Below are 12,851 nucleotides of genomic sequence, written 5' to 3' on the forward strand. Positions count from 1 at the left end.
CCCCCTGCTCTCTGAGCGGCCCAGGGTCTACGTTTGTTGACAAGAGGTTTTCCCGGGGTGTCAGGGGCCTAGCGAGTGTGGTTGAGGACCTGGCGCATGGGGATCCCCCAAGCGCAGCCCCTACCTGTCTCGCAGTGGACTCCAACGAAGCCTGGGGGGCACTGGCAGACAAAGGCCCCCGGGAGGTCCCTGCAGGAGCCTCCGTTTCTGCAGGGTTGCGTCAGGCACTCGTCTGTCTCTGCAGAGACGGGACATGTGACGGCATGACCCCACGCCCCCGGGGTCTCCTGTGCACCGAGACTTCAGCCTCGCCGCCGCCCTCCACTCTGCCCACAGAGCCTGCCCCCAGGCCGCTCCGGCCTTCACCGCCCAGGCTTCGCAGGGGGCCCGGCTGGACATCCTGGGCCTGCCCCGCCATGCCGGGGCGGTGTCTCTGTCTCGGGGCTCAGAGGACCCCATAGGCATGCGGGGAGCAGGGCTTGCTCAGCGGTGCACCCGGCAGGCCTCCCCTCCCTCCTCTGGCGCAGAGCACTGGGGTGTGACCTGCCCCCCTGCCCCCAGGCCAGAGGCTGCGGGAGGCTAGCTTTTCTCAGCTGAGCTCTCAGTCCCCCTGGGGAGGCAGAAGCAGAGATATTTATAAACTGCTGTCCTTCTGGACATCAGAGCTGGCAGGGACCTGAGAGAGCAGGCAGTGCCCAACCAGAGACCAGCCCAGGGAGAGGGGCAGCTGGAGCAAGGTGACCACGGCCAGGGGACGCCAGTGCCCCAGGCCCACGGCCGGGGTGCCGGAGCTGCTGGCCCGCAGCGAGGGCCGGGACCTGTCTTACCCAGCTCGCAGCGGGCTCCTTCATGCCCTGGGCTGCAGACACACAGGTACCCAGCGACGCGGTCCTGGCAGGAGCCCCCATGCAGGCACGGCTGGGATCGGCACTCGTCAATTTCTGGGAGAGGAGAGCCCGGGCGCCAGGTGCCAGGAGAGACCCCAAGAATAAAGCAGTGTTGCTGTTGTTAGAGGGGGTGACTCGAAGCCAGATTAAGATGGCCACAGGTCAGCTCTGGTGTGAGGGTCTGGACAGAGGTCTACGGCCTCCCCCAGGTGCTTGGAGAGGCCAGAATCTGGGCAGGGCTGCCTCGGAGCAAGGGACACTGTGGACCTGGGCACTCGGGCCGGGCCGGCGTCTGGGAAGTGCCTGGGGCTGCCCTCGATGGCCCTCGGGGGACAGGCCCAATCTTGCCAATTCATTAGATAACAATCACGTATGGAACCAATACATTTGGGGGTGAGTCCTTCATTTTAAAATACCGCAGGCTTTTTAAACATCTCGAGTTGTGCTCCTGAATTAAAAGTGTTCAATTTAGAAGAGTTTACTTTTAATGCTTAACGTGTAAATAAGTAAATAAATGGTAAGGACATAATGACACCTGGGGGCCGGCACCCAACCTGGGAGCTAGAACGCTGGCCGGCTCATCTGGTCACGTGCAATTCCCAACTCCTTGTGACCCGAATTTCTGTGCTTATCTCTTCCGTGCCTCCTTAAATTAGTTTAAAATTTTTTATGGGGCTTCCCTGGTGGCACAGTGGCTGAGAATCTGCCTGCCAGTGCAGGGGACACGGGTTCGAGCCCTGGTCCGGGAGGATCCCACATGCCGCGGAGCAGCTGAGCCCGTGCGCCACAGCTACTGAGCCTGTGCTCTGGAGCCCGCGAGCCATGACTGCTGAGGCCCGCGCGCCTAGGGCCCATGCTCTGCAACAGGAGAAACCACCGCAATGAAGAGTAGCTCCCGCTCGCTGAAACTGGAGAATGCCCACGTGCAGCAGCAAAGACCCAATGCAGCCAAAAATAAATAAATGAAATAAATACATTTAAAAAAAATTTTTTTTATGAATACCTTAGACAATATATGGTTTTGATTTTGCTATTTATGAACTTTATTAATAGGACACTGTGGTATATGCACTCTTTTCTCACTCAACATTAATGTCTCCACGTTGTTGCGGGTTGCCATTTTTACTGCTGTATAATATTCCTCAGTGTGGTTATACCATACTTTATCCTTTCTTGTTTAGTAGGAATTTGGGTTGGATTTAGACTTCTTGCTATTGCAAAAAAAAAAAAAAAAAAAAAAAAGCTGTGTCTTTCACATCTCCTGGTGTAGATGTGAGTTTTCCCTAGACTTATACCTAGAAGTAGAACTGCTAGGACACAGTTTATATGATGGTCAACTTGACAGGCAAATTACTAAGTTGTCTTCAGAGTGCTTCTACCAATCTGCACTTCCTCCAGCAGTTCATAAGAAGTCCTGTTGCTCTACATCCTCACCAATCTTTGGGCTTTTTAGACTCCTGAGGTTTTGCCAACTGAAAGTATCTCAGTGTACTTTTTTTTGCGGTACGCGGGCCTCTCACTGTTGTGGCCTCTCCCGTCGCGGAGCACAGGCTCCGGACGCGCAGGCTCAGCGGCCATGGCTTACGGGCCTAGCCGCTCCGCGGCATGTGGGATCTTCCTGGACCAGGGGCACGAACCCGTGTCCCCTGCATCGGCAGGCGGACTCTCAACCACTGCGCCACCAGGGAAGCGCCTCTCAGTGTACTTTTGATTTGCATTTTGTTGATCACTATTGAAGAGAATGTTTCTTTTCATTGGCTTTATGTACCTCCTCTTCCACGAAATGCCTACTTATGTGTTTTACCTATTTTCCTATTGGGTTGATTTTATATATATATGTTATATATATAATATATAAATATATATATATAATATATATAATCTTCTCCCAGTTTGTAGCTTATATTTGATTTTCTTAAGGCCAATGAATTTAAATTCCTAAATTTTAGCTAGTCTAGTTGTCCACTTTTTCCTTTTATAGTTAGTGCTTTCTGTGGCTTAAGGAATCTTTCCCTACCCCAAGGCCAAAAAGATATTTACCTACATTTTCTATACAAAATCATACACTTAAAAAAAAACCCATTTAAGTCCTTAATCCATCTGGAATTAATTGTTGTGTATGGTGAGAAGTGGGGAAACAGTGTAATATTTTCCCGAGTACATAACCATTTTATTCCAGTTGTCATGAAGATTTTCTCATATGCTTTCTTTCAGAAGTTTATAGTTTTATCTTTTACATTTATGTCTATAATTCATTTCACACATATAAAAATTATCATTTTTGATGCTATTGTACATAATATTGTTTCACTTCATTTTCCAAGTCTTCACAGCTAGAATGTGAAAATATAATTGGTTCTGTGTATTGACCCTGTATCCTGTGATCTAGCTGAATTCACTTATTAGTTCTATAGCTTCTTTTGTAGGATCTCTTAGAATTTTCTATGTGCACGATTGTGTCATCTTTACTCCTTCCTGCCCGATAGACATGCTTTTCCCCCTTTTCTTGTCTATGGCACTGTCTAGGACCTCCAAGACAACGTTGGAGGGAACTGGTGAAAGGGACACCTTTGCCTTATTACTGACTATAGCAGGAAGTCTTTCACCATTAAGTATTTTGTTCGCTGTTGACTTTTTCATGGATGCCCTTTATCAGGTTGAAGAACTTTTTTTCTACTCAGTTTATTTAGAGTTTTTAAAATAATAGTTGAATTTTGTCAAATGATTTTTCTGCATCTATTGAGATGATCATATGGTTTCGTCCTTTATCTCCTAATATGGTGAATTACATTTATTGATTTTCAAATGTTAAGCCAACCTGTGCTCTTGAGATGGATCCCTCTTGGTCAGGTTGTGTTATCCTTTGGATGCAGTACTGGGTTTGATTTTAGTAATATTTTATTAGGATTTTTGTGCTTTGCTCATGAGGAATATTAGTCTGTAATTTCATTTGTGTCATGTCTCTGGTTTTGGTATAAAGGCAATACTGGTCTCATAAAATGAGTTGAGAAGTGTTCCTTCCTCCTACATTTTCTGAAAGAGCTCCGTATATAGTATTATTCCTTTCTTAAATGTTTGCTAGAACTCGGTGAGGCAGTCTGGTCTTGCCATTTTCTTTGCAGGAGAGTTTTAAATTACAACTTAAATTTATTTCATAGCTATGGGGCTATTCACATTTTCTATTTACTCTTGTGTCAGTTGTGGTTATTTGTGTCTTTCAAGGTAGTATTCATCATTTTCTCTAAGTTGTGAGATATATTGGCTTAAAGTTGCTCACAATATCTCCCTGTCCTCTAAATGCTGGTACGATCTTTACTGATGTCTCCTCTTTCATTCTGATATTGCTAATTTTTCTTTTCTTTGTTTTCCTTGATGAGTCTAGCTAGAGGTTTAATTATTTTTACTGACCTTTACAAGGAATCAGCTTTTGGTTTCATTGGTTTTCTCTGCACATGTCTTTTTATAATTATATTTTATAATTGTTTGTTATTGATAAATAAAAATGCGATGAATTTTGTTATAATACCTATATCTACTAAACATGTTACCTTTCCTATCACTTTTAGAAGTTTTCCTGTAAAGACAACAATATCAGCTGCAAATACTGACATTTTTACTTCCTCCTTTAGCATTTTCATGACTTTAATTTCTTTTTCTTACTTTATTGCCCGGCCTAGTACTCCCAGTGTAATACTGATTAGACTTGGTGATAATGGGCATCCTTGTCTTGTTCTGAATTTTAAGGGGAACGTTTGTCTACTTAGGATACTGTGTATTCTGGGTTTGAGGAGAGGTATAGTAAAACTGCCTCGGAAGCTAACTTCCTTCCTCCTGTTGGCAGCTCAGCACGTCTGCGTCAGTTCAACAGAAGAACATCTTTTGAATTCCAGGTCCTCCCCTGTATAACAAGGGTCAGGAACACACCGTTCCACAGCTCTCTTGATGTAGTCTGTGCCCCTTCTTCTGTAAATATATGGAGTGTAACTGTTGTGCTTCAGGTGGTGTGTCCAGCCTACCTGTGCCTGGCCTAAGCACACCTCTCTGTGGGGTAATGAACACGTGGGGGCTATGGGGGCTCTGCTATTTCTCTCTTCTGAGTTTTCCTTCCAATAAGATTCTGTATTATTTTACACCACATGGTACTAGAAGGGTGTGTGTATCATGTTATTTTTATCTGGATGAGGAAGTACTTTTTTATTCCTTGTTTGGTAAGAATTTGTTTCATGAATAGGTATGAATTCTATCAAATGATTATTACGCATTCTTTGAGATTCTTACATGATTTTTCTCCTTCAGTTGGTTTACTGTAGATTTTTCTAATATCGGACTATTTTCGCAATAACCCAACTTGATAATGGTGTATATAGTCTTTACAGACTGTCGAATTTCTGCATCTGTTTAATGGACCCCTAATTTTACTTTCCCCAGCTGTCCGTATCTAGTGTTGGTTTAAGGTTACCCCGGCTCACAGAGTGGGTTGGCTCATACTCTTTTCTTCTCCCTGGAAGAGCCTGTATCACGCTGCAACAATCTGTTTCTCGGCAGTTTGGTGGAATTTACCCATAGCATTGTTTGGGCCTGGTGTTCCCTTGTGAGAAAACTTCTTCGCATCCTCAGCTCTCCGATAGGTTAAAAGGTATGATCTTATGGGTTCTCCGGTGTTTCCTTGATGTTACGGTGAGACTGATGGTATTTTCTAACTGTCTACATCCTAACTGAATGGATCGCCTCAGTATGTTAAAAATACCGTTTTATCATCTCACTGCTGATGTCCGCTGTTGAGAAGCCCGGTGCCAATCGGATTCTTCTTCCTTTGTTCTCTCTGGATGTTTTAAAGATTCTTTTTTTCTGTTTTTCTCTGATTTTCTTAACTTTTATTATAATGTGTCTAATGTCTCCCTTTTCTCCTGTTTGATGTCCTGCAGGCCCTTTGAGCCTCTGGCCATTCACCAGTAATTCTGGGAATTACTCCACAGCTGCTCCAACGTTTCCTCCTCATTCTTGGATTCCTGTCACCTCAACGTCAGCACTCCTACCCTCCTCAGCGCCTGCGTTTTCTTTTGATTTATGAGTGTTGCCCTGCTTCTCTCTCGTACAGCCCTGCACGCCGATCTGTCCACTCATTAACTTAAGTCTTCGTCTGTATCCATTTGTAAGTTGTGTGTTACTTCAACTATTATAGCTTTTCAACCTTCTTATTTCTGCTTTCTTTTAAAAGATTATATATTGATCCATTTTTTTTATGGCCAGTGCCATGTTTCCTTTTGTATGTTTGTCATGCTTATTTTATATTCTTATTTATCTTCTATACTTCTACCCCCAATAGTATATGTTGTCTGGACTTTACTGTTGTTTCGGAGGTGGCCGTACTTGTTGGGTGTCTTGATATCTTGGCTTATGAGTGCACGTCCCCTGGTGGTACCCACTCCTCATCTGATGGCATGTTGAGGAGAAGTGGCACTGGGCCAGGGGTGGCCTCCTAGACAGTAACCACCAGCCCTGGGGGGCTTGGAAGGACAGGAGTGAAGGAAGATGCTTGAGGCCAGGTGGTCTCCACCTGTTTTCTGGAACTCTTCGCCTGATAGGGCCGCCCAGGTCCGACTGGGCCTTGCAGGGCATTTGGGAGACAGAAATGTGTTATGTGCCCCTCCCATCTCTGGGTGCTGTCACTGTCCCTAAGCTACTTTGTTTAAAAACCTTTCTTTCATGAAAAATGTGTTACCATCGCACAGATTTTCTGATGAACAGAGTCTGGGATGCTTTGAATTAATGCCACATGCCTGCGGTGGTGTCCGCGGCACCCCTGTCTCCAGGGGCGTGGGTCGGGGGGCCTCTCCTGCAGGCCGTGCACCCTAGCGCACTGTAGGGCCCTGGAGGCAACGCTGTCTAGAGCAACAGCCCTCAAAGCGCTATGGGGGCTCGTGGGCACCTTGTTCAAACGCAGGGTCTGATTCCACAGGTCTGGGTGGGGCTGGGAGCGGGAGATGAGTCCTGAACCCTGATCTGCCTCTTCAGGGCTCTGCCTTTGGGCTACCTCTCGGCCTCGGCGGCTTCCTCTGCAGAGTGGGCGTGTGGGTGCTGGACCCCATGCTCTGGGATGCTCTGAGGACAGGGAAGCCCTTAGACAAGGGTACAGAGTGGAGCTGGCACTGGTCATCACCACCATCACCACAGGGTTTTGGCCTCACTTTGCACAGAGGATACCAAAGGGAGGAGGCGCAGGCCAGGGTCAGAACTGCAGCCCCTGTGCTCTTCCACTCGGCCCGGGGGGGAGGAGGGCTTGGCCCTGTGCACCCACCCACCCACCCCAGAGGGCCCCCAGGTCACCGTGGCACTGGGGAGGCTCACTCCAGACGCCCTGCGGCTGGCAGACGCGGATGTGGTTGGAGGTGCTCGGGCTGTAGCCTCGGTCACACGAGTAGAGGGCCACCGAGCCCAGCCGGGTGCCGTTGAAGCGCAGGGTGGCGTGTGTCACCTCCTCGGGCGGGCCGCAGTCCACCTCTGCAAGGACACAGCAGCCCTGTCCTGCCCCGTGGGGTGCCTGCCGGCCCCTCCTGCTGCTCTGCCCTTGGCTCCGCGGGGCTGCACGGCCCGGGGCCCTCGCTCCCCACACAGCCCATCCCGGGGTGAAAGCGCTGTGCCTTCCAGAATGGGCTTCTCAGAGGTCTCCTTTCCTTCTTTCCCATCCCTCCCCTTGGCCCCCTGCTGGGCCCTGCTCTGCCCTTCAAGGAGCGGAGGACCCCCGGCCCTCTCACCTGCCTGGCACCGGCGTCCGGTGTAGCCTGCTTGACAGTGGCAGGAGAAGTCTGTCCCCAGGGCCTCGCAGGTACCCCCATTCATGCACGGGCTCCGGAAGCAGGGAGAGGGGGCTGCAAGGGTGCACAGAGGATACCAAAGGGAGGAGGCGCAGGCCAGGGTCAGAACTGCAGCCCCTGTGCTCTCCCACTCGGCCCGGGGCGGGGGGCCCACCACCGAGTCCTCCCCAAAAGCCTCGGGGCTGCAGGAGAGCGTCCCGTCTCTCGCCCCAGCTCCGCCTCCCACGCCTCCGTGGTCGGGCCATCCCTGCCCACCGGACCTGTCTTCTTGTCTGCACCCTGGCCCGCTGGCCTCCGCCCCCCTTACCTATCTCGCAGTGCCGTCCCGAGAAGCCTGGGGGACAGTCACACTTGTATTTGCCGATGTAGTGGAAACAGGTGCCGCCGTTGTGACAGGGGCCAGAGGCGCATGAGTCTGGCTTCCCTGGAAGCAGGAGGCACCCATCGGGCGGGGTCGGGGGTCATGCGCCCACCACCCCTGCCCCTTCCCTGATCCCTCGACATCCCAGAGCTGGGGCCTTGGCGGGGATGCTCCTGACAAGCAGACGCACGGTGGCAGGGTCGGGGGTCCTGGGTCGGGGCCTGGCTCCTCCCCACTCTCTACAGGCTGATCCCCACTGGCTGGGGCCGCACCGATCTCGCAGTGCCTTCCGGTGAAGCGGTAGGGGCAGTCGCAGCGGTACTCGCCGCCCGCTTCCTTGCACGTGCCGCCGTTCCTGCAGGGCCCCGAGCTGCACAGGCGCGGCCGGGCTGGAGGAGGGACAGACAGAGACAGAGAGGCGGGTAAAGCAGGGCCAGCTTCCCGGCCCCGCAGTGCCCATGACGCCCCGCGCGAGCCTTCTTCGTCCTCAGGCACCGCTGGGCCCCATGCGCCCAGGCCTGCCTCTCGGCGGAGCCCGAGGCCCAGCTGCAGCCGGGGCCGGGCCAGCCACGTGTAGCCCCTCAGCCTCGGGGGCCCTCTGCCCGCCCGCCTGCCCTCTCTTCCCTGCCTCAGGCTCCGCTGGAGAGCCAGGAGAGCTGGCCCCGCAGCACGGCCAGTGCTGCGTCCGCCTTCCTGCCCGGTGGGGAGCTGGCATCCACGGACCGGGCTGGGAGCCCTGCTGTGTCTCCGTTCTGATTTTCCTGTTTCTGTACCTTTACTGGGGGCACCTCCTTGGACTCGCGGGGCCCCGGCCGCCCGCCCGGGCTGGAGGAGCCGCACCTTCACAGCCCAGCCAGGAGTTTAGGCGCTTGGCCTCCTCGACGCTCGGGGGGGGGGGGGGGGGGGGCGGGGGGGGAACGTGAGGCAGCAGGGGGCCTGCCCCCAGGCTCAGGGGGCCGCTTCTCCCCCCGCACCCTGTGGGGCCTCCCAGGCTGCCAGCCCAAGTTCCGGCCACCCCACCCCGTGTCCCTCCGTGTCCGCTCTCCGGGATGCCTTTGCCGAGGGTGACGGACCTCAGTGGTACTTGCAGAGGACGAGGCCTACTCTCCGGAAAGCCCTCCTCCTGCTACAGGGGTGGGGAGGCTGCAGGGGCTCCGTGGTCAGAGTGCCGGGGAGCTGCCCTCAGGGCCACTGTGGGAGCGGCAGAGGCTTGCAGGGAAAGGTCCAGGCTTCAGCTCTCTGGACGAGTGAGGGCAGTGGGAAGGCTGCAGGACTGGATGTGGGCCGGGTGCCGAGCCCAGGAGAACAGGCCGGGCAACACGGGGTCAGGGGGCCGGCACCCAGGGCTCTGACCAAGGGGACGCCTGGGTCACTGAAAAGAGTTCTGAGCGCTGCTTCAAACGGCGTGGAAGAGACGGCCCTGGGTGGGTGCTGACGAGCACAGTGACGCCTGCTGTGTGTTTACAGAAGGGCACTCACGTTCTTAACTGGCTGAATGTTGTAAAATGTTGACACTCTCCAACTGCACTCAATTTAACAAAGTCCTAATGAATTTTTAAAAATCAGTGATTCTAAAATCCACTTGGACAAACACTGAGCAGGAAGGAAGCCCGCCGTGAGGAAAGCGCTGTGATGAGCGAGAGGTGCAGGGGCAGCCGGGGTGGCGGCCCCGCCAGCCCCCCGCCCCCTCGAGTGCCGCCGCGCCCCACCTTTCTCGCAGTGCCGGCCGTGGAAGCCCCGCGGGCACTCGCACGTGTAGGAGTCATCGTGGGCATCACAGGAGCCTCCGTTGAAGCAGGGGTCTGAGTCGCAGGGGGACGGCAGCGCTGCGGGGACAGAGGGCGATCACCCTGAGGTCCTGGCTGGGACCAAGGCCAAGGTCTTGATTCTTCACGCTGGGCTCTAAGGTCCGCCCTGGAATTCCTTGCATTTCTGACTCTTCCAGAGTTCATCCTCACTCTTACGTGAGCTGGGACTGAGCTGTGGTCCACGAGGGTCTTGGTATCGTCACCACCAGCACCACCGTCACGTGGAGTCACTCCCTACCTAAGTCACTGGTCATCCGCGCGCTAACAGACACGCGGGGCGAACCTGTTTCTCCGCAGGTGCTCGTCAGGTGCTCGTTAACGTTCCAGCACCTAAGCCCGGGGCTCAGGCAGGTGCGGCATGGCACGTGCGCACGGCCAGGCCGTCCACCCCCAGGTCCCCTCGAGGGCCCCCTCCTGCTGCGCCCACCGCCCTCTCACCCCCCCCACCCCCGCTTCTGGGCCGGACCCCGGCCTCGCAGGCTGGTGCCCGCACCCCCCCCCCCCCCCCCACTCACAGTGGCTGACGTTGTGGTCGGTGTGGCAGACGCACAGGTAGCTCCCGCCGTACTCCATGCAGTGGCCGCCGTCGGGGCACTGCGTGTTCACGTTGCAGGGCATGGCCGTGACCTCTGCAGGGAAGGGGAGAGCCCGTCTCACGTCCCCGCGTGTCTCCCTGGAGACCGTGTGTCCTTGAGAAGGACCGAGCTGCCCGGGTGACCAGGTTCGGGCACCCTTGTGGCCTCCCCACCCCACCCCCCGGGGCCCGCCATGCGGGTCCGGGCCCAGGCCCAAGCCACCACTTACACGGTGGTTGTGGGGATTCTCAGGGTCCAGGCAGGAAGGGCGCCCGCATCCCAGCCCTGGGCACCTACCAAATTCGCAGAGGAGCCCAAAGAAGGCCGGAGGGCACTGGCAGAGGGTGGTGTTAGCCCCCAGGCACCTGCCACCATTGCGGCACTCACAGTTGTTGGGGGTTCCTGCCACGGAGGGAGGGAGGGAGGAGCCTCCAATGTCGGGGTGCCCTCTCCTGACCGCCGTCCCGTAAACCCCGCCATGTAGCCCGTCTCCCCGCTCCCCACAGCCTCCCTCATGGGGGTTTGCGTGCACACCCCACGGGGCCCCGGCAGCCCGGCCCACACGCACTCTCCCTGCAGTCAAGGCCCATGAAGCCTTCGGGGCATTCACACACGTAGCCCTGCTCCGCATCCACACAGGTGCCCCCGTTCTGGCAGGGGGCCGAGAGGCAGGCGTCGGGCACCGGGTGGCTTCCTGCAAGAAAGACGGAGGTCACCCGAGGCCGCGCAGAGAGCACGGCGAGGATGGGGCCTCGGGCCGGAGAGGAGGTGTCTTAACCTCTGTCCTTAGTGCCGAGCGCCCGGAAACTGACCTCTAGCGGCCCCTCAGTCCCCGAGCCCTTTCTCTGGAGCAGAATGAGAAGCCAGAGTGAGGAGGGAGCCCCACGGTGTGCACCAAAGGGCCCAGCTGAGGCCAGAGCCTCCAAACATTTCCCATCCAGCATCTCTGTTAAAGATTTGGGATTTTTAACTTTAAGTTATCTTTCTGCTGCCGATTTCTAGTTTAATTTTGCCGTGGTCAGCGAACACAGTCCTTTTCAATTTATTGAGCCTTATTTGATGGCCGACAGGATGGTCTGTCATAGTGAAGGCTCCGTGAGCCCTGGAAGGAACGTGCGTGTCCGTGACTGTCAGTCGGGCCGGGTCGGCTGGCAGCGCTGCCCAGTCCCTGCGTCCTTGCTGGTCCCCATGCTTGTATGCTCTGAGCCACCGAGATAGGAGTTCCGCCGAAACCCCCGCCTATGACTGGGGATCTGTCTCCCCTTGTAGCTCTGCCAGCTGTTGCTTTGGGTATTTCGATTTGCGTTACTAGGTGTTGCATATTTAGACTTATTGTGTCTTCCTGATGAACTGGCCCGTGGTCATTATAAAAGGTCCCCATTTCTGGCTGCTCTCCTACTCGAAAGTTTAATCTGAGTGATATGAATACAGCCACTCCAGCTTCTCCTGATTCGTGTTTGCCTTTTTAGTCTTTTTGTTTCTAAATGTTCAATTCCCTCATGTTCTTTCAGAATTTATCTTTGAAATTAATATACAGTAAAATGACTTGTGTTTGAGGGACACGCCTAAGAATTTTATCACATGTATAGCTGTGTGTATATGGATACAGGACAGGATACGGGACGTTCCGTCATCCCAAAGACCTCTTTGTTTTCTCTCTGCAGGGTCACAGACCCCCTCCATCCTGAACCCCTAGAGCTACTGATCTGTTCATCACTGCAGTTTTGTCCTTTCAAGGATGCCAGAGAAGTGGAACCAAACAACCTGTACTCTTTTGAGACTGGCTTCTTTCACTCAGCGTCACGCCTCCAGGACTGTCTCAGGTGTTATAAGCATCAGTAATTAGTCCGTTTTATGACCGAGTTGTGTCCCATGTCGACAGGTACCGCAGTTCATGTGTCCGTTCACCCTGGGAAGGATGTCTGGGTTCCCGGTTTCTGGTGGCTATAGACATGCTACAGACATTCCTGTACAGAGTTCTGTGTGACATAAGTTTTCATTTGTTTAGGCTTAATACCTAGGAGTTCGATTGCTGGGTCATATTATAAGTGTATGTTTAACTTTATAAAAAAAGCTATCAAACTATTTCAGAGTGGCCAAACTGTTCGGCATTCCCACCAAAAATAGGTGAGAGTTCCCGTCGTTCTGTACCCTCACCAGGTCAGTGTCTTTTATTTTAGCAATTATCATAGGCTTGCAGTGGCATCTCATTGTGGCTTTAATTTGCGTTTCACCAATAGTTAATGACAACAACAGATTTTGTTCATCTGTTTATTTGCCTTCTGTGTATCCTTTTTGGTTAAGTGTCCGAGTCCGAGTCTTTTTTTTTTTACTTATTTATTTATTTAGGCTGCCCCCGGTCTTAGTTGAGGCATGCAGGATCTTTAGTTGTGGCATGTGGACTT

General features: G+C 53.3%; 1 protein-coding gene across 7 annotated transcripts in view; it reads right to left on the reverse strand.

Annotated features, from left to right (window-relative positions):
* The window catches only part of SNED1 (sushi, nidogen and EGF like domains 1), a 95,439-nt gene that overhangs the window by 33,509 nt on the left and 49,079 nt on the right, over nt 1-12,851 (reverse strand). For all 7 annotated transcript variants that reach the window (XR_004350648.1, XM_032636806.1, XM_032636804.1 and 4 more), the window contains exons 9-18: nt 11,015-11,140; nt 10,744-10,848; nt 10,387-10,500; nt 9,773-9,889; nt 8,336-8,452; nt 8,010-8,126; nt 7,643-7,756; nt 7,215-7,388; nt 828-941; nt 125-238 (exon numbers count right to left, since the gene is read on the reverse strand). Coding sequence is in view for 6 of the 7 variants with exons in the window: in XM_032636806.1 (XP_032492697.1) it covers nt 125-238; nt 828-941; nt 7,215-7,388; nt 7,643-7,756; nt 8,010-8,126; nt 8,336-8,452; nt 9,773-9,889; nt 10,387-10,500; nt 10,744-10,848; nt 11,015-11,140 (1,212 nt within the window). In the remaining variant the exon portion in view is untranslated. The remainder of the gene's footprint in view (nt 1-124; nt 239-827; nt 942-7,214; nt 7,389-7,642; nt 7,757-8,009; nt 8,127-8,335; nt 8,453-9,772; nt 9,890-10,386; nt 10,501-10,743; nt 10,849-11,014; nt 11,141-12,851) is intronic.

This window comes from Phocoena sinus, chromosome 7 (genome assembly GCF_008692025.1).
Source record: "Phocoena sinus isolate mPhoSin1 chromosome 7, mPhoSin1.pri, whole genome shotgun sequence".
Classification (NCBI taxonomy): domain Eukaryota; kingdom Metazoa; phylum Chordata; class Mammalia; order Artiodactyla; family Phocoenidae; genus Phocoena; species Phocoena sinus.